Below are 26343 nucleotides of genomic sequence, written 5' to 3'. Positions count from 1 at the left end.
CAACATAATAGAGTTGGGCTGGAATTTCATGCCATCAAAATTTGTTTGCTGTGGTAATGATTTGAAAAATGTCCCACTGGAACTTGGAAGCAATTTTTCTTTAGTGATAGTGGCTTTCTTCAGTGTCGTTGAGCTATTTAGCTACATCTGATACAAGTAGTCCTCAAATTACAACAGTTCATTTAGTGACAGTTTGAAGTCATAGGCACTGAAAAAAAAGTGACCTATGACAATTTTTCACAGTTAATGACCATTGCAGCATCCCCATGGTCAGGTGATCAAAATTTGGATGCTGGGCAACTGGCATATATTTATGAAGGTTGCAGTATCCTAGGATCATATGATTCCCTTTTGCGATCTTCTGACAAGCAGAATCAATGAGATGCCACATTTACTTAACCATGTTACTAACTGAACAACTTCAATAATTCACTTAACAACTAGGGCAAGAAAGATTGTAAAATGAGGCAAAAGTCACTTAACTTTCTTGTTTAACAATGGAAATTTTGAGTTCAATCATGGTTGTAAGTCAAGGACTACCTGTAGTGGGTCTCATTTGTTTTCTGTTTGTGGCAATTAACATTCTAAATAACATTGATAAATTTGTTAAAGACAAGAGCTGTCTACATTCCCTAGTCTAGTCTAGTCTGTAGGATTTTCAGACTCAAAGCTTCAGGGGAAATTGCTTAAAGAGTTCACCAGGCTGTGAAAATGCTGCAGGAAATACTGAATCCACCAATGAAGATGGATTCAGAAAATTAGTTCATTGCAGGGCCCAATTACATGTTATTTTGGCTCCAGCTCCAGTTAGTCAGAGATCACGAGCTCAGGGAGAAAATCAACAACTTCTGAGAACAATAAACAGCAACTTGGAAAGTATAAACACTATTTGATCATGAATGAGACTGGTTAGCAATTAAACTTGAAGAATATACCTAAAACAATAAGCTTATTGGTGAAGTTTTAAAAGTTGTTTTCAAGTAGAAGTTAAAAACAAAGTTTTGAAAGGTCAGTCGTTTAGCTGAGAACTTAAACAACAAAATCCTGCTGCTTACTGACCAGCCATTAATGCATGTCTCTTTTGCTGTTTTTGCAAGAAAACGGCTAGAATAACCAATAATTAACAAGGGTGGTATTATGATGGTACAATATCATGATTGTATAAGTCTCAATCCATACATTAATTCCTGTTACAAAATATGGCTTTTTCAGGGAGAGCCAATTGATAGTGATTGAGCAATTTGAAACAGCAATTGCTTATGAGCAAGAAAACAGAAATATTAGAAGTTACAGCTTCATATTTTGATTAAACTCAGCATTCAGCTTTGCTAGAACACATTTGGAGAATATTGGAGCCCTATAAACAATTTACAAGTTGGAACTAGGCTTGCTTTTTGCACAAGGAAAGACTCCTAAGGGCCTGAAAACTGAAATGGAGAATAGAAGTAATGTTTTCATGCCTTGCTTATCCTTTTTTGCTACTACCTGTGCAGGATTCCTGAGAATCTCTCAAGCTTCTTGAACTGTTTCAGGAAAGCCATATGGTTACAAAGAGAAAGGAAAAGCAAACTTTTCAGGGGGGCAGTATAGGACCCACAGGTATCATTGCATGATTAAGAAAGAATGAAACTCTCATCTAGTTTGTATTACCAAATCATCATTTGTGCAACCTTGGGTTAGGGTCATGTTTAGGATGAGAATTAGGATTAGTGTTAGGGGTTAGGATTAGGGCTAGGGTTAAAAGTGAGAGCAACAAGGCTGCAGCTATGGCTTTGCTACAGCTGTTCTTACATTCTGTCGTTTTCTTGGAGGACTACATTAATGGCTGTTTAACCATAAGCTAGCTATTAGTCTGGTTTGAATGAGAAGTCAAATGGTACAATCAGTTGGCTGAACCCAATCTCCAGATTATAACTAATACATTTCCACTATAACTACAACATGACCCATAGCCCGGATTCAGAATTCAACTAAATCAGACCACATCATAGATAGATGTATTGTGCAAACTGAATCTGTAAATCAGCAGAGGGCTTCTGATTCCCTAGCTATAGGTAGTGGATCAGCTGTAGTGGATGGTTTGCAATTATTCTTAAAATGCAGTTTTGCAATTCGGACATGCTGTTTGAACTGTCATTGATTTTTTTTTTCTGAATGTTGACATGCTGTATTCCATTAGCTCCTGTTGGGCTGCCAGCTGTGTCTTGTCCATTTGTGCTTTACTAGGCTGAATTTCAGAAGACAAGTTTATATATGATGCTGACCTTGAATGTGTCTTGAAATTTTGGTCCAAAATTGCCTACGGCTAATTCGGCTGAGCAAGGTGTTGTTGTTTTTTTAAATAATTGAAATAGTTACTATTTATTTCTATCTCCGTACAAAGTGTTGCCTCTTAAATTTAATTTCACTAAAAAATCTTGGAACTTAGTAACCAAATAACTCTCCTGTTTGTAAAAATGCAGTTCTACCTTTCTGGATCAAAGTAGCAAATATAATAAAAATGCAACTAACCTTCCCCCACCCACCCCCCGCACCTCAGGTCATAAAAGAGAAGATAGCTCACCACTCATCTTCTCTCAGTGGTCTGTACTCTCCCCTGCCCGATATATTGCTTTTACTACCTGATGTTCATTGATCGATATTAAGCAGGAATAGCAAAGGCAGCATCTTTTTAATTGTGTTGCCAGTTAAAGAGTAGAATGCCTTTCACAAATGCCTTTCACCAGAAGAACTGTCTTTGAGATTTTTTTTTCATGCCTTGACTTATTAGTAGACCATTTAAGAAGAGTAGCTTTTCTGGACAAAAAAATTGATTAACAATAAGAGAAAATGTTTGTACCTTAGGGTTGAACTATGGGGCCGTTGGTGCTCTTTGAGCTGCGGATCTGTCCTCCATGCTTCTATGGATGTCCCCAAACAAACAAACCAGATATATCTCTCTGTCCAATCGTATCGCTACCAGGGACCCCAACTTACAATATTTCTGAAGAATTGACAAAAAAGTTTGGACACCTCACAGAGGGAAACAAATATTCCATCAACTCCACACTACAAAGAATCGAAGTCCTGACAATAGATGGAAATGAAACCATGGTCTTATTTGATGTCTTTACATCTGTAGAACCAGAATCAGCAAAGGAATCTGTGACAGCACTACTGTATAGTACGACCGACCTAACCAAATACACTAAGACTGAAAGGCCCAGAATCTCATCAAGCTCATCAAAGGCCCAGATCTCATCAAGCTTTGTCTGATCACATATTTTCAGTTTGACAGACAAATATATCAACAGATCAAAGGAATACTCATGGGATCCTTGCTTTCAGGACTCAGACCATAATGCAACACCTAAAATCCATAGTACTCCCACGCATCTGGTACTTGAAGGACAGCTTTGTCATAATAAAAAAGGAACAACTAGAGAACATACACAAAACTATCAACAACATCTTCAAAGGAATAAAATCACAAGGGAAGAAGAAAACAATAACATGTTACCCTTCCTGGATATCCTTAGGTATTGTTGGCAAATTAAAAACGCAAGTCTATCATAAAAGCACTCACACCAACCAAGTGCTTCCCTACCAAATAACAAAAATGCTTCCCTCCTACAACAAAAATGTGAAGAACATTTTTTAGACCAGCACAAACACAGTGCAGCAACCCTGAATATTAGAAAAAGGAAACACATCATCTATATAACATCTTCCAACACAATTGATAATCCATGCAATTTTATCAAAAAGTGCCTGAGCACTCAACCCAATGTAACACAACCAACCCAAGTATTAAAAATGATAGCACTGCCATACATCAAAAAATCTCAGAAACTACCAACTGATTATTACAACCACATGCCATCGCTATAACACACAAACCAACGAAAGCCTTCAAAACATTTTAGGTAAACTAGAAGACTCAGCAGCCCCAGAAGAAAAAACAGGAGTCATCTACAACATACAGAATAAGGACTGTAACAGTTACTATGTAGGACAAACAGGCAGAAGACTAGCATAACAGATCCATAGCAGTCAGAAGACATGATGAAAATTCCTTAATTTCACAACACATGAACAGGCTTAACCATAGTTTCAACTGTGAGCATCCTAGACCAAGCCAAGTCCAAAAACACTAGAGAATTCCTGGAAGTCTAGCATTCAGACAAATAGGTGATCAAAAGACATATAGAGATAAACAGCATCTACATACCATTCAAAAGAGAGAAACAAAAAGCCAAAAAGGAAACAAAAAGAGCAAAACACCTCCTCGCCAGCAATCAACACCCAGATGAGCAGAGATTAACATCAAGATTAACACTAGGCCAATAATCAAGAAGTCAACAATACCCAAATCAAAGAACTACCAACTCAGACAAACAAGCTAACAATAAACAGCCTAATTAAGGAAAACTACTTCCACCAACACTGATAGGGCAAGACACTAGTGTATAAATGAGAGCAAACCTCACTCCCTTTTAGCACTGATGATGTTACCTAGTTTGGTAATGAAATGTCTGCAAGAAAACAGCCAAGCTCAGAAAGCACCAAGAATCTCATAATTGTGATTATGGTCAGTGCTTTTCTTAAATATTCTTGTTGCTGAAGTATAGTTAATTCTTTATTATTATGTTTATTGGTAATTTTACAATAAACATAACTTTCATAAAAATAGATTTCCTGTTGTGTTTTTACATATTAAAATTATAAGATACATGGTGGTGGTGGTTGTTTTTATAAAAGCAGCATCCACTTTAAAATACATAGGTGACTTGGCAGATGAACCAATTGCTACCTGAATTAAGCCACTATATCTCTGACATTTGGTGCTTAAGAGAAAGAAGTTATATATTAATCTACTAGTAAAGATACTCAACCATAAATTAAGGTTTTCTTCAAACTCTCTTACATTCCACTCTTGGTGAAAACTATTTACTAAATTCCATTTGCAAAAGAATGTGAACTGGGCACTGCTATTGGACTATTAACTCTGGCTCAAAGGTTCATTTGGAACCAAGACTGTGGAAAGAGAGGACTTAATGGTCAGGTCAAGTAGTGCAGAAACTTTAATGAAGTCAGAAGGAGCTTTAAAAAATTAACAGTAAATACCATGTTTAGGTGAAGGGACCTTAACATTTAAGACAATATTTCCGTCTATTCTTATAGTGTTTTAAAATGCTATATTCAAATTTAAAACCATGTTCGTAACAGCGTTTCCAACATTTCAGGTTAAATTGAAATTAGAATTGTGAATTGATTGCATAAGAGAAGGACTGTTTCTGACATTACACAAGAATAGTCAAGTTGGTTGCAAGTACCAGCAAATTACATTGATCTTTCAGGCAGTCTGGATGGCTCCCCCTTGGATGATGTTCTGGAAGGCCTTAAATGCCTGGCTGTTCTCCCGGGCCTTGGGCTAAGGTGGATGAAACCCCTTGTTAGATACCTTTGTCTTAAACTGCAAGTCTTTTGATGTTAGTTGCCCAGATTTGCCATTTTGTTTATTTCCATTGCTGTACTTTTATTTATGTTATTGTATTTGTATCTTTATATACTGTGAGCTGCCCAGAGACAGTTTTGAATCCGGCAACACCAAACTCAAATAAAGTAAGCGAATAAGTAAATAAATAAATAAACAACACTGCATCACAAAATGTGTGTGTTAGAAGATACTGTAGGAATTATGTATCCCAACTTCCCACTCAGTATAGGAATCCTCTGAACTTTCCTTGATATCATTTGAAAGCCTTCAGCAGGACGGAATCCACCGTATTACTTTTTCAAGCAATTAACAAATTGAATTAGTACAGTTTGCAAAATGCATATCTATATTATATATAATATAGCTTTTCCAGCAGGCCTGGGGACGTTGATCTCGCTGTTGCAATCTTGCAAGATCCGGCCATGAATGGTGTGCATGGGCTTTTAATGTTTTTAAAATGTTTTTATAATGTTTTTAATAATTTTTCTATGTTCATTGTTCATATTACTTTTGCTATAAGCCGCCCAGAGTCCCTTGGGAGTTGGACAGCATAGAAATGCGATAAATTAAATTAAATTAAATAATGCAAACAGGCTCAAGTTCGAAATCACTGCTTTATGTCCTTGGTTTAGTAATCCTTTCCAAAAGCAACTTTTTTATGAACTTAAATTGTAAGGTGGCATTCACAAAAACAAGAGATGATATGACTATAACTAGACACGGGCATTCCTTTTCCTGTTAAGATAAATAAGGGATAAGAAAATATAAGATTCATACATCTCGAATAGAATTTAACATTTTGGCAGGTACATATTTCTGTTTTGGAATATAATAGTCTTTTTTAAAGTCTGCAATTGCTTTGGTTTATGAACGGCATGAATTCAACAACTCTGTTTTTCTTCACATTTGGGTAAACCGGTCATTTCCACTTCTCTTCCGTTTGTTTTGATTTAATTCATAGTTGGGGAGGAAGGCCATCTCGTGAATTATAAACTAGAAGGGTTCAGTAGGAGTTCCCAAATTTATTCTTGACTTCAGAGGTTTCTGTGGGATAAAATAATTCCCCCGATTCCTTTTTAGAATGTCTGGTGCCTGTTTGCTTGTCACAAGTTTACAAGAGTTAATTCTGGAAAGCTTTGAAAGTATTGTGGATTTTTTTGGAACAGGATGATCTTTCTGACCTAATTGAGTGGGACTGGGAGTCCTTGACTTGAAATAACCAAGAACAATCAGACACTAGATCCATATATTGTTGTTAACATTCTCAACCCTTCTTAACTTCAAACTGGAACTTTTGCTTTTAAAATCAGGATGTACAATTTTCAGATTGAGGAATCTTTTTTACATGAATGATCTTTTCTTTTTTTTTTTACTTTTTTTCCCTCTTGTTGAAATATGGAATAAAATTCTATACCAAAACATATTGGCAATTTCTCCATCTGGTAAAGGTTATGAAAAATTGCCTTGTTAATATATCTCTCTCATGCAGCTATTTGGAAAACAGCCCAAGTAGCACTCTGTGGCCAAAAGGAAAAAAATGGGTTAGAACCAGGGCAAAAACCGAAAATATTTACTTTAAAATATATTTAAATTAATATTACTGCCAATAAAAACTGGTGTGTTCCCCCTTCTATCATAATACACCTTTCCAGAGGCAACTTTTACAAATGCTACACAAGAGCTGCAGGATGCCTATTTGTTTTAGTAAAAGCTTCAAGTTTTTTTTAAAGCTGAGGAGAGAAAATATATTAGCCCTCTAAGAGGGAGCAAGTAGCTTGCTTTCTTTGATGCCTAAGTGTGAAAAGTTGGCCCAGGTTTAACCACAGCTAATAGAAAGAGTGATGTAATTTTCAAAAATATACTGTAAGCAGGAGTAGCCTTTCTCTTGAGAAAGAATCACTTTGGCTGTGTGATTTCATTACAGTAGATCAGTATCACAGCAGTGAGTAAGCTTGAAATCACCAAATCATGCTGAGTCATGCAAGATGAGAAAGGGCTTGTCAGTTGCCTTTTATGGAAAGGCTGATGCTACAGTTACGAAAAAAGTAGTCCCAGCAATAGGTCCCATTGTTTCCATAGGACTTGACTGATTATCTCACACAAAGACAAAGACACAAGGGTCACGATGGAGCTAAAATTAAGCACTGCTGAATTAGCTTTTGTTCAGTGAGAAGGGCAGGCATTGAATTTAAAAGTGCTCCGTCTTGTTTGGATCAAGTGCAGAAGTCATCATTCTGTATGGGAAAGCCAGGCACCCTTTCTGCCCACCCCCCATCTCTTCCCCACCCCAAAAGAGAATATGTCTTAATTATATGTCCTATAATACCATTTCCTACTTACCTTTTAAAAAACAGCTGTTGTCATTGTCTGGTTATGTTGATCATGCTCCTAACTATTGCAGGCCTTGTAGAATTACTGGTAGAGCTGTAAATATGTCAGTTTAGAGGCTGCCCTTGAGAATTCTGGCAGTGGGCAGCGTAAATTCTGGTAAACAGTCTTTTGAAGACTATAGTAATCATGCACACATTCTTGAATAAGCTATCCAGTAGCCAGAATTTTATTTATTGAATTCACAATAGGAAATGTGATCCTGTTATAGCTTGTTGGGGATTTCATTAATTCTGTAAACTGCGTGCAATTCTGATATTGTGGTAATCAAAGATTTGGCATGCACAGAAGCATTCAAAACAAAGCTAAGCAAAGTGATAGCCTTCAGCTCCCACAATCCCTGATTGTTATCCATACTGCTTGGAAGTTATGAAAACTTTACTTCAATACATCTCAAACTTATGCATTTTAATACTTCCCTCTTTTCTGTGTTTTGTAGAGAATATATCATATATTGTTCAATGACTATGCAAGACTGAGTGGCTCTGAGTATTTGGGCCTTCTGGTGACCAGGTGCTTCCTGGATGGAATGCCACTGTCCTAGATTAGAGTCCTAGACGCAGCCTGACTAGGTGGCTCAGTGGCTAAGACACTGAGCTTGTCGATCAGAAAGGTCAGCAGTTCAGTGGTTCGAATCCCTAGTACAGGTCTCCTGCGTGAGCAGGGGGTTGGACTAGATAACCTCCAAAGCCCCTTCCAACTCTGTTACTGTTAGATGAGCCCAGTACACAATCTGGGGATCCTGCTGGATTCAATGGCTCCTTCTGGATGTGGCAGTCATGGCTACAAGGACTTTTGCACACTTTTGGTTGTGCACCAGCTGCACACATTCCTGGAGTAGAAAGTTCTGCTTATACGCTCCACTCATAAGTTCTATACACTATTAAGTTCTACTCACGCCCTTCTGAGCTTTCATTTGGATAACTGCAATGTGCAGTTGGGCTACACATTGGTCTCTCCTTGAAAAACATTCGGAAACTTCAATTGGTGCAAAATGCGGATGTTAAATGAAATAGCATGTGGCCACATTGCTTAGTGACAGCAGTTCCAGTAGATCTGGTTTATGTTTGTTAGGTCAGTGGTCCCCAATCTTTCTGGCACCAGGGACCAGTTTCATGGAAGACAATTCTTGCACGGATTGGGCAGAGGGGTTTCAATTTAATGCAATTAAATTGCAATTTAATTAATGCAATTTAATTCTGCACATGCCTAGATGAAGCTTTGCTTGCTCGCCCGCCACTTGCATAGCCCGGTTCCTAACAGGCCAGAAACAGATACCAGTCTGTGGCCCAGGGTCTGGGAACTTCTGCATTAGCTGAGGATCATATCATTGTTAGGAAAGGACCTTCTCCTGCCCTTTGTCAACTCCCGGTTCCTTCCCACTGCCTCCCCCGTGGCCAAGCCCGGCAAGCTCCCTTTGGCCAATAAAGATCTGCCTCCCTACCACAAACAAGCCATTCACAAACAAGAGCCTTGGTGGTGCAGCAGACTAAAGTGCTGTTAAGTAACACCAACTGCCTGCAATTACTGCAAGTTCAAATCTCAGCAGGCTCAAGGTTGACTCAGCCTTCCATCCTTTTGAGGTAGATAAAATGAGGACCCGGTTTGTGGGGACAATAAGCTGACTTTGTATAAAAAAGAACACCGCTTTGGGGGGGACCGAAAGCCCTACTAAGCAGGTATATACAAAAATATGAAGGCTATTGCTTAACGCATTGTAAGCCACCCTGAGTCTCCGGAGAAGGGCGGCATATAAATCGAACCAATAAATAAATAAACAATAAATTCAATGCTTCATTCATTTATTCATATTACAGATGTGTATTAATGCATCATATATTAACCTATTTTGTGTCACTTGCTGTAGATTTTAAACAATCTGGCAATTTTACAAGAGTAGTTGTGCTCCGTTGGAGAAATTAGAAGTTTCATTAACTATTCAACATGAAGCTCCCTAAATGACTTTTAAGCAATTGTTGTTTCTCAGTCTGTCATAAGTCTCAAGGTTACTGGGAGTGTAAAAATGGAGAGGCAGTTATTTTGAACGCTGTCTTTTGTTCCAGAAGACATTTACTATAAATGCAATAAATTAAACATAAAGTTAGAGATGATTGTGTATTGCAATGGCCTCGAAAAGGGTGCTTTACAGGCTGTATAACACTTCTGGTTGTCATAAGATGTCGTGCTGTCCCCCTATGGCAGTGTTTCTCAACCTTGGAAGCTACCAACCACCCCACCATCATGTGATTGCTATTTGCGAACTTCTCTGCCACTTCCCCAGAAAGTCAACGGGGAGGCTAGCAGGGAAAGTGGCAACCTGCTGCCAGCTGCTGAGAGGACTCCATCTAAAGAGTTGCCTGTAAAGAGAAGCTAAACTCCTTTAGTGAGGTGGAGAAATGGAGTTCAGATCCTGATGATTTGAGCTCCATTCCTATACCCTGCTGAAGGGGAACTGACCAGAGGGGAACTGACATTCTTTGGCAGGCAGCTCTTTCAGCCAACCTTTACAGATGAAAGGAATCTGAAATTTGAGCAGAGAGCAGAGAGGCAGCACCAGGGGTGCTATTCAGCAGGTTCTGACGGGTTTTGGAGAACCGGTAGCAGAAATTTTGAGTAGTTCAGAGAACCAGCAAATACCATCTCTGGCTTGCTCCAGAGTGGGGTGGGAATGGAGATTTTGCAATATCCTTCCGCCAGGAGTGGGGAGGGAATGGGGATTTTCCCCTTCCCCTGCCACGCCCACCAAGCCACACCACGCCCACCAAGCCATGCCACAGAACCGGTAGTAAAAAAAATTGAATTTCACCACTGGGCAGCCCGATAAGTTAAGGAGCCCGGAAACAGAAGTTAGAAATGTGGGGACATAAAAAGGATAAATGTTAAAATGGAGATTTATTAAAGTAGATAAGTTAAATATTATTGTTTTTATAGTATTAATGTTATTGTGATGAATACTATTGTAAACATTTTGATTATGATTGCCTAAAAACAGTTGTACCCAGACAACACACTGTTTAATGGAAATTGATTTTTTATATGTTATATAAATAAAATAAATAAAATATGGGGGGGGGAAAGTTGAGCCCGGGGTGCTTCAGGAGAGTAAGGAACCTGGTGCAGGCTGCACATGAGGGTCCCTCCCTCGGGAGCTGAAAATCTTGTTTGAATTTCAGCAGGGAGGATTTTCAGCTCCTGAGTGGACCGATCCAGTTACCCTGCGGAATCCTGTGTTCCTTACTTTGGGAGCCTTATCTGCTTAACGACCTGCACAGTAACTTAATGAGCACTACCAGGAATGCCAGGATTGTGGCCATTGAGCAAAGTCACCTGACATATCACTTAACGACCATTTCGTTCCATGACCTAAATTCCAGGTTCAATTGTGGTTGTAAGTCAAGGACTACCTGTAGTGTGTTTTTTAACTGGCCAAATTGCCAGCAAATTACCCTTGGAAAATGATTCTCAGGCAAATGTTCTGCTAATTGTTAGCTACCCCAAGTAACGATTGGACAAAGATTTCTACATCGAATTTCTACATCAGTCTGATATCTTCTAACATGTACAAGAATAAAAATGGCCAACCATCCCTATGCGTGCATAGCTAGTATTATTTATCATAAGCATCTCAGCTGCACTGTAAACCCATTTTAGCATGTTTTTGTAAAAGGATATGAAACTTAACCTGCTGAAAGGTTCTTTCTGAAGACCAGGTAATTGCTTGTCCTACAAGCATGATAAGCATCATCCCTGGTCTGTGTCAGTCTATGACTAGCCTAATGCTCCTGCTTGCATTGTTGTTGCCCCAGCAGTTTCATTAAGATGTTGATTTTGTCCTTTGAAGCAAGAAGTACTTTTATTGTTTCTCTAAAATAAGCATGTTAAGTGACTAAAATTTTATACTTTGCTCCCTAACCAAAAAAAGAAAAAAGGAATAGTAAGTTGGTCTTGCCCTGGAAATAAATTCCTGTCATTTGCTGCATTTCTGCTCGTATCATATCATATCATACCACCCAAGATTTATTTGCGAAACAAAGAACCGAAATGCCTGCCAGGATGCTTGACTGATGATGTAATCTACAATTGGCACAAACCTTTCCTGGGGTCTGAATCACTGAATATGTATCTACATTGCAGAAGGCTGTTTTATTTTGTTTTGTTTTTTACTCCAGCCTTAGGGTGACTTCCGACTAGATTCTTCCTTTTGTTAAATTTCACTGGCAGTTTACTTACCTGAAATATTTTTGCTTTTGCTTTTGTTCACAACTAAAAAATATATAGACATTTCTAGTGAATATTATGGATGCACTGACTTTAATGCTACCAAATCATGACCAGAGATGTACCAATAGGAACAATAAATTCATAAATAAAGCTATTTTATAGCCAGTGAGGAAGCCTGATGTTAATATGGCTGATATTTAGATTTCTAACCATCCTCTAAAACCTTGCTCATGGGCTCAGAAATCATATGGCATTTAAAAATAAAATGTAAATTGGAACCAAGGTGGATAAAAATCAATGATTTTTTTTAAAAAAATCAAAAAAAATCAGATTTTTTTTATTTAAATCGGATTTTTTTGATTTTTATCAAATTTATTTTAATAAAAAACTTTTGTGGTAAAAATCTATCGTAAGATAGTTTTCTATTTAAGATACATAAATAATTTAGTTTATTCAGCATGAAATGGAGCTTAGTTATGTAGCATGAGGCGCTATATTCTGCAACACTGGGACTATCGGTGAGTCAACAGTGGGTCAAAGGAGTAGCAGAGATGACAGTTGCTCTTTAAAAATTATGATTTAAATCGAGTTGATTTAAATCAAGCCTTCTTACTAGTGATTTAAATCATGATTTAAATTGTGATTTAAATCAACTCGATTTAAATCAAATCCACCCTGATTGGAACCCAAACTTATTCAACTCGCTGATTGAAAGTGGGAGTTTAACTTGTCTGGATTATTGTCTATATAGGTTCTGAGCTGTGAGAACTGAAAACTGTTAAAAATTACCTGTGAATGGGGTGTGGAACTAACAGTCTCCCAGTTTCTAACCTGGTACCTTAACGACTATATACCAAACTTGTTTCCTAATATATTGATTAATGTAGGCCCTGAATGGCTGAACAACTGTGATAGTACTGAAGCCCAGGACACAGAGGTGGATAGAACAGCATGTGACCCCTGCTATCAAGGGGGAAGAAGGAAGGAACCCTTATTTAACCCAACCTTTTGGGCACTGGGGACTGGTTCTGTGGAGAGAGGTTTTTCCTCTGACTGGACGGGATGTGATTTTGCATGCTACCTGCATCCCACGATTGGGGCTTTGCTTGTTTGCGCAGACTGGTTTCTGACATGCCATGGAGTTGTATCGGTCTATGGACCAAGGGTTGGGGAACCCCCTGATTTAAGCCACTGGCTATTCGAAGATTAGAATTAAATACAGAAGGAATTGACTTTAGTTTGCTCACAGCATATATGCAGAGACATTGTTATCAGCTGGCTTCTCTATTAATATTTAGCTTTGAGTTTGTTTTTCTTTTATTAAAAGCAATGTTTTTCATAGAATGCAAATTGATTGCTGTGTGTGTCAATCAATATTGTTTGTGTTAGTAATTTTATTGGGCTTTACTTGTCAGTTTATTAAAGTCATTAATGATAGTATGTACCAGCTCTGCAGATAGATTTAGCTTTGGAAGTCTCTATCTCTGAAGGCTGCTTTGTAATTTTTAAGATATATATGTCGTAGATTGCACTATTTTAAATAGGGCATCAAGGACTTTTGGGAGCAGGCACTTTTGAAAATCATTAATATATCCAGTAGTTGGATCTGAAGCTCCGACTGATGATTTAGTTGTTCTGTTTTATGTTTTAGCGCATAGTCTACAGTATTGCTATCGTACTGGTGTTTTTATGACCAGAATCAGATTATATTATAGTTTCATTCTGTTTTTCTGCTTATTTATACATAATGCTCATAGTTTTCTTTTACAGAATTTGGCTGCAGTAGAATGCCTGTTCTCAAAACTATGAGCAAAGCATTCCAGTTTTGGCAGTATTCAGGCATAATCTTGAAAACTAGTCAGGAGTGGTATTTCAGTAACTCACGTGGCTTCCCAGAGGTTAAAAAGCCATTCCAGCAAAACCATCTTGTGCTACAATGATCATTCGTTGGCTGAACATGATGATCAGAGTCTGCAGATCATTGGAAGGGATCCAACAATAGGATATTACAGCCTGTGACTCAGCTCTGAACACTCACGCCTGGATGTAGAAGGCAATCAGTTCCAAGCATGATAAGCAATGTCATTTGGATCAGGAAAAAAAAGTGAACGTAATCTTAAATATGCTCTATGTTGCTTTGATTGGGTAATTTTATTTAATCAAGATCTGTGTTTATAATCTTGCATTATTTCAGTGCACATTTTTAGAAGTAATAAGATACTGGTAATATATTGAAGCGCATTATTGCCCTATGCAATTTGAATAAAGGTCTCTTTTGGGATTCCAGAGAATTAACTTTAATGAATTATCACCTTAACTCTGAAGAAAATTCAGTAAGAATTACTAACGTTGAAGTGCTGAAAGTTGAATAGTTTAAAAAGATTTGAAAAAAGAAAAAAGAGATACAATAAGCCACCTTCATCCCAAGCATGTGAGAAAGAAGAATAGTGGATAAGCCTGCTAAATGTTTTAGCTCTAGAGCATGGGTGTCAAACTTGCCATGTCACATTGTCGTCACGTGACATTTTGCAACTTTTTACAACCTTTCTTGCCTCAGTTGTTTAGTGACTCACTGCAGTTGATAAGTTAGTAACCCAGTTGTTAAATGAATCTGGCTTCCGCATTGACTTTGCTTGTCAGAAGGTCGCAAAATCACTTGTCATGGGACACAGCAATAGTCCTAAATATGAACTAGTTGCCAAGCATCTGAATTTTGATCACATGATCATGGGGATGCGGGAAAGGTCATAACTGAAAAATGGCCATAAGTCACTTTTTTAAGTGACGTCATAATTTTGAACAATCACTAAATAAATTGTTGTAAGTCAAGGACTACCTCTACTCCTCCTACCCTGTTTCCCTCAAAATAAGACATCCCCTGATAATAAACCCAATTGGGCTTTTGAGCGCATGGCAGTTAGGCCAAACGCTTATTTCAGGGTTCAAAAAAATATAAGACAGGGCCTTATTTTCAGGAAAACACAGTATTTTCCTCATAACAACAACTCTGTGAGGTAGGTTGGTCTCTCTCTCTCTTTCTCTCTTCCCCCCCGTGCATACGTACACACACACAGAGAGAGAGAGAGAGAGAGAGAGAGAGCTATCTATCTATGGTAGACCAAATATATTTAGCAGGTGATCTGATGAGCATAAACCTTGAATACTTGGAATCCAAATTCTAAAGAGACCAACTGCAGAAGAATAGACAAGTGCTTTGAACATCAAAGGTATTGCAGACTATATAACATTCAGTAAGAAAAATATATCTTCGTGTATCATTACTTTTTTGTGTGAATAAGTACACAGAATATCTTGAAAACAACAATTCTACGGCTTGTTTCCATTTATAAAATGTTTGAAAAAAAAGATTATTCATGGTTATGAACTGGCAGTCTTAGCGTGCTTTAAAATAAAAATATTCTACATTTATAAACTCATTGCTCCCAATATTTTATCAACTTTACTATTGCAAAGTTATTTTCTTCTTCTGTTGTGAAAGCTTAGTTACTGTTACATTGGAAGACATGGAATATTCTCAACCTTTGTTCCTGTTGTTGATTAATTACGATTTTTTTTGCCAGCAAAGCAACCCATTGTCTTTTCTTAACAGTGCTTGGAAGAGTTCATCGAGAATGTCTAGCAAAACGTCTGGCACCACAAACAACATAGCTCAAGCAAGAAGAACTGTTCAGCAGTTGAGAATAGAAGCATCTATAGAAAGGATAAAGGTTAAGCATAATATATTTTCTTGTTATGAACTATGTGGTTATTATTTGAAGTGTGTTCTCCCGTCTCTCCTCTTATGTTTTAAAATGCTTTTTAAAAAATCAAGCAAGTTTAAGAATTGCTCTAAAGTGATTGGAATACGGCATTGGGAGTTTAGTATATTTTGCTAAATGAAACTTCAAGGTGCAATACAGTTAGATACATGCAATAGACACACATTTGGAGATGATGTTGGTCAGTCACATAAATCATAATGTAATGTTGACCTTGTTCTGTTCAGCTTTCAAAAAGTTATCCTGCTGACTTCCAGAGAAACAGAGTCCCAAGACTCTTAACACAATTTCTCTACAACCTTTTTTTGGATTGGAAAGTATAAAAAGGATAAATACAAAGGAATAATATAGACAGTGAATTGGAACTGTAGAGCTAGTTTCAGGAAAGTGAAATGTTAGAATAAGAAATCAAAGGAAAGAATCCCAAGAAGAACAAAAAGGCCTATTAGGTATATTCAAAATAAAAAGAAAAATATTAGTATATATTCAGTGTTAGCAGAATGCTAAGAAAAAGTTACAGTTACTCAAATTCTATTTTGATGCAGCTTTCTCCAGTATATGTGTGTACACGCATGTGTGCATACACACACATACAGTATACACACATATACATACACACATATTATATATATATATATATATGTGTGGTCCATGTGGTCCACTTGGAATTGTGAAGAACAGGAGGCAGTGGCGTAAATGAACCTTAAACAGATTTATTGCAAGGTAGAAATTCATTGCAGTAGGAATTAACTGATGATCTAGTCAAAATTCTCACACATTTTTCAAAATCAGAAAACAGAAAACACAGAAAGCAAAAAATCCAGCAAATTACAGATCAATCAGTCTGCCGTCAATTCTATAACAAATCATAAGCACTTGTCAACACCTTGGAAACAATGATAAAAACATCAACAGGGATTTGGCAAGAATGAGTCTTTGCAGACAGAGGATAATCTCTTTTTTGATCAAGCAAATTCCATAATAGATTGTGGGAATGCTGTAGGCTAAGGATGTGCATGAAATGAAAAATATAGTTTGTTAACCTGATATACACTCTTCCATTATGGAAGTTGTGCCAAACTGGTTCGGTGAGTCATGCTTTGGCAAAAACAAAATCCAGAATACTTTGGTAGTTGGGTTTCAACCAAAAAAAAAGTAGGAGGGATCACAGAGTGATTTTGATAAGGCAAATTGGGAAAGGTTGATACATTTAATCCTGTTTTCGTACCTCCTCTGCATGGTTTGTATGCTGGCCTGACTGCCTTTTGATCTTTTGAAAGGTTTGGTTTGAGTACAGACCATTGAAAGCCAGCTGTCCTATGCAGGGAACAGTTCATGCATGGAGGATACTGTATATTCTTCCTGTAGACATACAGGTAGTCCTTGGTTAATGATCACTTTTAATGTGATATATAAGTGATAATAAATCACTAAACACTAATTTAGTGACCTTTTGAAGTTGTGACACTGCCTGAATGAGTGGTGGTAACAACCAGTCCTTTTAACTTCCAACTATCCCCCCACTCGTACAGTCACATGATCACAATTGGACACTTGGGAACTGACTTGTACTTACAAGAGTTGCAATGTCCTATGCTTATGTGATCACCATTTGTGACCTTCCCTGGCAGCTTCCCACAAGCAAAGTCAATAGGGAAGCCAGCAAGTCACAAGTTGCTCTGGTAAGCCTCTCTCTCCCACACATCCTTCCCAAGCCTCACTGCACTTGCATGGTACCTCGACCACTCGCACACTCTCATGCAACCTTTCCCCTTGAAAGCAGCAACTCCAAACCCTGACATGCTTCAGCCGCCTCTCCCTGGCCATCCATGCACCCCCCTCACTCCCTCTCAACCCAACAGCGGCCATTTACCTGTCTCCCTGCCTGCTTGCAAGCCACCTGAGACTAGCAACTTCCTGCTGGCTGCCCCATTGACTTGGTTCATTAAGAAATTGCAAAGAGGGGCCTCACTTAACAACCCACAATTCCCCTTAATAAAGGCAATGGAGGTTGCCACTGCTAAATGATGTGACCATGTGATCTTGTACTTTAGGTCTGCATTACTTAGTGATGGAAATTATGGTCCAGTTTATAATTATAGCTGTAATATATTTTGACGTCATCAAAAGCATTTGACAGGCCGATTAGCAAGCTGGTTAAGTATAGGTTGGATGGATGGCATGATAATTAAATCGATACATAACTGGTTCAAAACACAAATTTGCAGGCATGTTTATCAATTGCTCCTGAGCCAATTAGAGGAAGGAATCAGTCCTGGATCTTCTATTCTTTGTTATTTTCAATAATGACATGGGTGAAAAAGTAAAGGGCATACTTAACAAATCTGCAGGTGACCAAAAATTGAAGGAACAATAATTTAATAAACCCATATCAATTGCATAAAGATAAGCTGTGGGGTACTTGGTTTAGTAAGAGTAAAAGTAGTCCTCAAATTATGACCCATCGCTTAGCAACCATTCAAAATTCTGATAGATTCCTTCAGAGGTACTTACAACACAATTCCAAAGTGTCAATGGCCACACAAACACATCCCAATGATCATGCGACCACATGTTGGGAGTTCTCTAACTGGACCACATTTGCAGTCGTTTGCAGTGACTTGCAGTCATATGACCGTGTTTTACTTCTGGTTTTTGACAAAAACAGCCCATACAAGCTCAATGAGCTCACTTTATGACTGCAATGTTTGCATAACTGCAGTGATCTGCTTTACTACTTTCATGACTTACAACCATAATGGGCAAGTTCCATTACGGTCATAAGTCAAGGACTACCTGTATTTGCAAAGACAATGGAATAGTAGTTGGTTACAAATTAAATACAAGTCAGCAGGCTACCAAAACAGGCAAATACAGTTAATAAAAATATAATTTCGAAATTACAGAAAGTAGTAATCATTGTTCTGCTTTGTTCAGACCCAATTACAAGTACTGTGCCATTCTCTAGCCATTTGTAGGAAGCTGCTGTCAAGATGTATTAGATTATATCTCGGTTGTATCTTGATCAGCATTGGTCATAGAGCATCAGGGCTGTGATTTCTTTGTAGAAGATAAGAATGCTGTAAGCATTCCCAGACTTGTGTATGTGATGTGAAGAATGTGTATGTGAAGAAAAGAAAATGAAAAGTAATGCATACCTACTTTTAATCTCATATCAAGCTTCTTAGCAATTAACCCTGTACCACCCTTTGGGACTTGATGACAAATAAAAAAGTATTAAAAAGCATAAACATAAATGTGGCTTCTCTTTTTGCAATTTGTTTATTTACCACTAAAACCTCATTCACAAACAAAAGCTAAAAGACAGCAAAGTATTTTTTGTGTACACAGGCACATATTCAATGAATGTATATTGAAATTCACTTTATTAAAAGAAGCTTTTTGGAAAATTTATAATTCTGCATCTTTTTTCCTCTGCAGGTGTCGAAGGCATCAGCAGATCTAATGTGTTATTGTGAGGAACATGCCAGGAAGGATCCTTTACTAATGGGCATACCTGCTTCAGAAAATCCCTTCAAGGATAAAAAAACCTGCATTATTCTATAGGCAAAGCAGCAAAATGCCTTCAAAACCTTCCCCTGCAAAACCCAACCTAGCCAATTCTTAGAGAAGTAACCTGAAGGTCACCTGGTAGCCATTGCATAAAACAGCAACTTATTTCCACCTTGTGTATGAATGAACTTTTAAGTTTCCTTGAATGTTTGTTTCTCCCATCCTTAATGCCAGGCACACAGTTCTAAAAGTTACTTCTTGCAAAAATGGAAAGGGTTCTACAAATGTTGTTAGGCATGGATTCTGTTGGCTTTGCTGGGCTGGGCTGGGCTGGGCTGGGCTTGATTTTAAAATGTAGTGAGCATTCACAGATCCAAGGATTGAACTATCAAGACCAAAGTTGCCTGAGCTTCATTTACAGAGTAGTGAGGTAGACAAGCCTAGAGTGCTAATCAAGCTTTCTTTTGCATTTGATTTGATACCAGTGTGTACCTTGTATATGTAAATGGAGTCTATATCTAGGGTGTATGCATTTGTTCGTTTAGATGTATAGACACATTCCAAGGTGCATTCTTTAAATGCACTCTTCAGAGTTCATTGCTGCATTTATTGATAGGATTTCTGCACTTCATGCTTTCACTATTTAGTATATCTTAAGCTTTCAACAATGTCTTAAAAACCTACACATTTGTACATAGTATAAATTCTGGTTCTCAACATAGCTTTGAAAAGTGATGTCTATTGCCTTTAAGCTATCTTTTATTTTCACTGAAATGTAGACTACACTAAATTCAGATTGATTGTGATAATGGTGTCTAAAAATTTCTCCTCCCTTTCTTTTTGTCTTTAAGAGGAATTCTGTCCTTTCCTTTCCTACAGTTTCTAAAGAACTGATTTTTGGAAGCTTTCAGGCTTTTTTCAGTTTGATTCCCAAATTTACATTTCATAAATGTCAAACAATCACTAAGTAGGAAGAGAAACTCTGAGTGAAATCTATGGTGCTACTGCTTCTGCACAAGACCTATTAAAATCAATGGTTGTGCTAAATGAATGCTTGAAGGATTATAGCAATTCTGGGCAGCAGCAGCTAATCCCTTGTATATGTTAACATTATTAAAGAATTTGGGTACTGTTCATGCAGTAATTAGATACTGAATGAAAGAAGCAACACCGATACATTTTAAGCCAGGGGTATGTATCTGTATTCTATTTGTTTGGCCTTTTAATTTTTATAGTAGTATTGTGATCTGCCATAGCTCTGTATTTTGAAGGTGGGTTAATTGTAGCTTTTTGTTGTTGTTCCATATGTAGAGGCCCTTGGATGCATGGTTAGATTTCCTTCATAGAAACTTTAGTAGAGAATGCAAAGCCAACCATTAGTGCTCACCCAGAAGCATTCATTTTCAAGCAGCCAAGGGACACCCCACAAAGATTTCTTCCTGTTAAGAAGACCTAGACTTCCATAGTGTTTGTATCTGCTTGGTGACAGCTTAACGCATACTTGGTTTCACCGTAACTGTATTGAGAAGCTAGCTGCAGAGCTGGTAAGCCAAAGTCCCTACCCAATTTACTGGTGCTCTTCACGGCATTATAATCAAGCTCTTGCGGAGAACTGTATTAGTGCTGCATGCTGCTGTGTTGATACTGTATTTTTTTTTGCCTTCATGTTCCCAAAAGATAAATTTAACACATTTAAAAAACTAAAATAGCTTCCTAAAGATAGTACGGAACTGATAACAAAACCAGAATTTTGCATTAATTTTGCTTATTTTATGTCAGTCTGGCCATCACATAATCAACATACAGTTCATTAGATTACCTGGAATTTGGTGCCATTTTAGTTGCTATCATAATTTAAAACAGTGTCTTTTCTGATATCAAGTCTTAAGTCCCTGTCCCCAAATTAACACAGATGACTTATCTTTTGTTTTGTTTTAAGATATTGGGCAACGTTTGATTTGTCAGCTATATAAATCTGCTTTATAAAGGATGATCCTTGCAACAGTTAGTCGATGGCAACAACAACATGGGTTAATTTGCATTTCTGTTAAATGTAGTGAACCAGACAATAGTTAGGCTTGTGTTATAATCTTAACATAGGAAGTAAAATCCAGAGGAAAATGTCAACCTATGTTTGACTTTGCTACATGGAAGTGGTTAATTCGCACCATGGTCCTCTGGTGAGATAAGAATGTACAGATCATGTACCTAAGCTCATGCATGATGGCCATAAAGTATTGAAGCTCTCAAGTGTCAGAGTTGATGCTCATTGCAATAAGCCTATAAATGAGGAAAGACTGCATTAGCAGGCCTGTCAACTCTAAGAGAGTCGGTATAATTATTTGTAATGAATAAATTGGTATTGCCATTAGTAAATGGGCACCTGAACATTATATTACTTGTAAAAGCAGAAACTGATGCTGGACGGTTTTTTACCCATCACCAACCCAACCTGTTTCCTACAAATCCTATCCCAAATATCAGTATTTTTTTAAACAATTAGAATGTTGCTCTATTCTACTCATCAGATGAATGCAATTTAAAAAATTCTCAGCCCATTCATCAATTTTATATTTTCATATAAAATTAATATGGTATTTAAATGACTGTGATAATTTTTAATGAATTCAATATATATGTGTGTGTGTGTGTGTGTGTGTGTGTGTGTGTCTTTGGTTATTCGGGTTTTCTCCTGCATAAAATTGGAAGTACCTTGGCAATGTTTCGACGAAGTCTCATTCGTCATCTTCAGGCTTGCTCCTAGAAGCACAAGGCTGAAGACACCAGCCTGAAGATGACGAATGAGACTTTGTCGAAATGTCGCCAAGGTACTTCCAATTTTACGTGGGAGAAAACCCGAATAACCAAAGACCTACATACAAATACCCGTGAAAGCCTCAGAAAACATGTTGCAAACACTATTCTGTCACCAGCAAATGCTGCTCCGTATGCTTTAATGTAGAATAAATTTGGACACATTCAGTTACTCTCACTAGTGAGACGTTTAAACTGATTATGATTGCTCCCTGCCTCTCATTTAGGTTCTACTTCATGTAAGATTAAAAGGTCCCTATCCTTAAAATTTAAAATCAGATTATTTATGATAGATGAATCTCTGTAACTTACTTAAATACCCTCAATGATTATCTAATAAATGACGGTTGACTTGTTACATTGTTTAGTCAAAACTAAGATTAGCACTTGGTGATCAGGCATTTGAAAAAATATCCTGCTTAGTAGTCCTCTTGCCTGACAGGAAAGAACACAAACTGGCTAGAGAAGGCATTACCAAAAGAAAGAAGGAAATCTTTAGATGTTGTCTTGCATTTGATGGGTGCCATTAATTTTTTTTCTAATTTTTTCTACCCATCTCTCAGTTCACATTTTTCCAAATTAAGCCTTGCTAATCCTGCTACTTTAGTCTTTTTCAAGTTGGGCTCAGTTCCTGATAACTTTACAGACACATCCATCTAGCTTTGGGGCAGCAATATAGAAGTGGTTTGCCATTGCCTTCTTCCAGAATGTGATCTTTTGTTGTTAAAATCTTACAGTACTTGTGTATTCACCGTGTTGTAGTGTTATAGTAGCACCAGGCCAAAATAGGTTGGATCCAAATATGCCCTTCCATATGTGGGATAAGCTATATTATATACCCAAAAGCAATGTTTTAGCCTTACCCTAATATGTTTCCAGGAAAAAGGAAAATGAAGAATCCAAGGATCCAATACATGCTTGCAAGGCAGAAAGCCCCCTTTCACAAGTGAGCCGTGCTGATAGGACATACATAAGAGACCATTCAGAGGCTATAATGTCTCATGGTTTATTAAGGAATAACCACTATTCATTATAATGGGGCTTATTTCTGAGTAAGCATGTATAGCGTTGTACGATACAAGCAAAGATAGTTCTCTACATGTGCCAGAGGAAGCATAGGAAATGCTATGAACTTGCATCCTAAAGTAGTCTAGAAACTGCTTTCTATGTGTTTGCAGAGCAATGCAAGCAGCAATTCGATTTATGCTGTGGTGCTTTGGATCCAAACCAATATTTTCACCAGCAGTGCTTTAAATTTTTATCATTCATATGTATTTTACGAACCGAAGATAATTATTGAAAACACGGTGTTCTAAACTGCAGATGTTTTCATTTGAGCCAAGTAAAATGTGCCAACTTCCATTTATGAATGCATTTTGACTTCCCCTTGAAAGGATCATGGGTCGTCAACCTGACTCTCGTTTGGTTTCTTGTATTGATTGAGATGTAGCAGTTTTCAATCAAAGCAACAATAAATTCAGAACCAAAATGTAACTAGCTGCTTTGGGTTATTTCTCTCCAAGTTTAAGTTGTTGCTAGATGCCTCCTCACCCTTCACCAGCTTTTCATAACTTTTTTTTTAATATATTGAGAGTTGAAACATTCACACTTTGCTTGTGTGTAATGGTGATACCTCAACAAGAAACTGAGAACATTGCCTTCATATCTATTGCCTTGGATTCACTTCAGTGGGACTTGCTGCAGTGATGCTTAGGTTAATGTGATTAACAGAATAGGGGGAAAAAATGAACACCTAATTTAAAATAGTAACTCCTACACTATTGTGAAGTTTGAAATTAAGAGTATGAAACTTAATAAAGAGTTTTTAGTCATTGTACCACTAACCTCCACCTTGGTGCTTTGATTGAAACATCACGGAAGAAAAATAATACTGTATTCTAGAAACATGCTGTTCTTTATTTATCCCTTTTAAATATAATAGTAAACTACTTTATTTCTTACAGACGATCTTCTTCTCTGGTTTATTTTTTGTTCTCACAAAATTGTTTTTGTATTATCACTGTAATGTTGCATTGAAAAGAATAATACCATGATTTGCCTTTGAAGTAAAAAAAGAATGCATGAAATTACTTTAATAGTTTTGTTTTATCTTTCATAAACAATCTGTAATTGTTTGCTTTCATTGTACCTCTCTATACAATGTGATTGCTCTTGGAAGGTGGTTTCTTGCAAACATTAGAAGGGTTAAAAACTGTAAAGATTCCTTTTCACAGCTAATATATTTAGTATCATGGATATAAAATACTTTAATTAAATATCACTTCTTTTCATATTGTTTTCTGCCTATCATTGCAGTGCACTGAATTTAAGTGTGTTAGAAATAATACATCACATTAGTTGCATCAGTTAATAAAGACATGACAAATTGATTTGAGTTGGGCATGTAACTGCGATCACATTCTGCTGCTATTGATACAATTATTGTTTTAAGGCATCAGTTGGAAAGCCAAGGGGTGACCTCTACTTTTACAGCCTGACTTCACTGAACCGTTTCAGAGGAACACTGAACTGTAAAGACATCTGCACATTCTTTCTTTGCAAATGGTTTGCAAAGCATGTCGACCTTTTAGCTTCAAGAATAGTGAACATATTTCACTTTGATTCTGCATGCTCTATCCTGAAGAGATAATTATGAATAACAAGAATAGCATTTGCCATAGTCAGATTCTATTCAACAATGTGGCGATAATCCTCGTAATACCATAGGACTGGTGTAGCAAATCTCCACTCCCTGCCCTCCTTGCTAGGCGAATTTGCATTTGGTATGCTGATGTTTGCTATACTTACGAGGAAAGAAAAAGTGAAGGATAGGATAAGGCCCATAGAGCTCTCCACCACTCAGAATATCTGCCTTTCTATTGGTAGGTAGTTCTGCTGTGGATCTGTGACTGGGGTAAACTGCATGTTAGATGTTCACCAGCCCTGTGGAAGCATGAGATCCTTGGATGGGTGGCATATCCCACAAATTCTTCCTTTGACTAGATTCTGCTTAAAGATTAGTGAACAAGGATTAGTCTCACTTCTCATTTCAGATGCCCAATTCTGTTGATTGCTGTTCTTGGCAGCTCCTTTAATATGATCTTCTATCCAAGTTCATGTGCTTATCTGAGGCTACTGAACTCTATATAAAGCAAGGTTGAACCCCTAAGAAAGACATGATTTATAGTTGGGCCATTTTAGAATGGAATACCAAATATTCCCTAAAGAAGCTTTCCATTGCCCTAAATGGTACATTTTGGAAGCTTGTCTGTGTTGAGCAATGGCATCGACCTGCCTGTGATAATTTCTGTGTGGGTGTGCTGACATTAGGCTGCTAAGTAAGAGTGAGCTTTTGCCCCACTAACCTGTTGCCCCAGTGGAATGGAGTTTCTGCTCAATATTCCTACATGAGGAAGGGTCCATAAAGTGATTATAGTAGCTGGGAATGATGGGTCCTTGCAGGGCATCCAGTTGGGAAAATTGCAGTTTGTTTTCCCTGATGGTTTTTGTTTTTCTGTCTGCAATGCAACCTCCACAAGCCTCATGTCACATATATGTGTCGTATAACAGCTCCCATTACTTTTTAATATCAAGATGGTAGCAGAAAGGTACCAAGTTGAGAAAGACTGACCAAGTGAATACAGTCTTGAAATCTTCTGGATCAATACCGTATCACACACTTAGATATCAGTAAACAAAGGTTCTCTTTCCTCCCAAATATCTAATTTATATAGAGTTGTACTGCAGGCAGCACAAGATGGTTCGGATTGATTTTTTTTTTTCTTTCAGATTTTCATTCCAGCAGTTTCAAGTGATGATTTAGCAACCTACTTTCAAGTTTTGTTGCTGTATACACACATTAATTGCTGATGAAACTGTGGTTAATCATAGATCTTTAACTTTGTGCAGGATACTGGCCCATCTGGTTTCAGCCATCTGGTTTTGCTGCTGAATAGTCTCCATTCATTTCATTCAGTTAGGTTCAAGCTCCCATAGCAACACTTTTTAGGCAATAATGCTTGTCCTTACTCTCATCTTTTCAAAAACAACTTTTTAAAAACCTTACATGTTTTAATAACTGCTTTCTAAGTATTTTAAAAGGAAAGTGGAAAATATTTTTAAAGCCAAGTCAGCCATAATTGTAGGTAT

The 26343-nt window shown here is 37.4% G+C and overlaps 1 protein-coding gene across 2 annotated transcripts in view; it reads left to right on the top strand.

Annotated features, from left to right (window-relative positions):
• Nucleotides 1–24485, top strand: part of GNG12 (G protein subunit gamma 12) — a 52079-nt gene extending 27594 nt beyond the window's left edge. For both annotated transcript variants that reach the window (XM_034433242.3, XM_087891096.1), the window contains 2 exons: nt 15699–15816; nt 19309–24485. In XM_034433242.3, the coding sequence (XP_034289133.1) occupies nt 15721–15816; nt 19309–19434 (222 nt within the window). In that variant the 5' untranslated portion in view covers nt 15699–15720 and the 3' untranslated portion in view covers nt 19435–24485. The remainder of the gene's footprint in view (nt 1–15698; nt 15817–19308) is intronic.
• The last annotated feature ends 1858 nt before the right edge of the window (nt 24486–26343 follow it).

The sequence above is a fragment of the Pantherophis guttatus genome, chromosome 3, assembly GCF_059756535.1.
Source record: "Pantherophis guttatus breed Tessera chromosome 3, ASM5975653v1, whole genome shotgun sequence".
NCBI lineage: Eukaryota > Metazoa > Chordata > Lepidosauria > Squamata > Colubridae > Pantherophis > Pantherophis guttatus.
The sequence above is the reverse complement of the archived record's forward strand: the minus strand, read 5'-3'. Positions and strand labels throughout refer to the sequence as shown.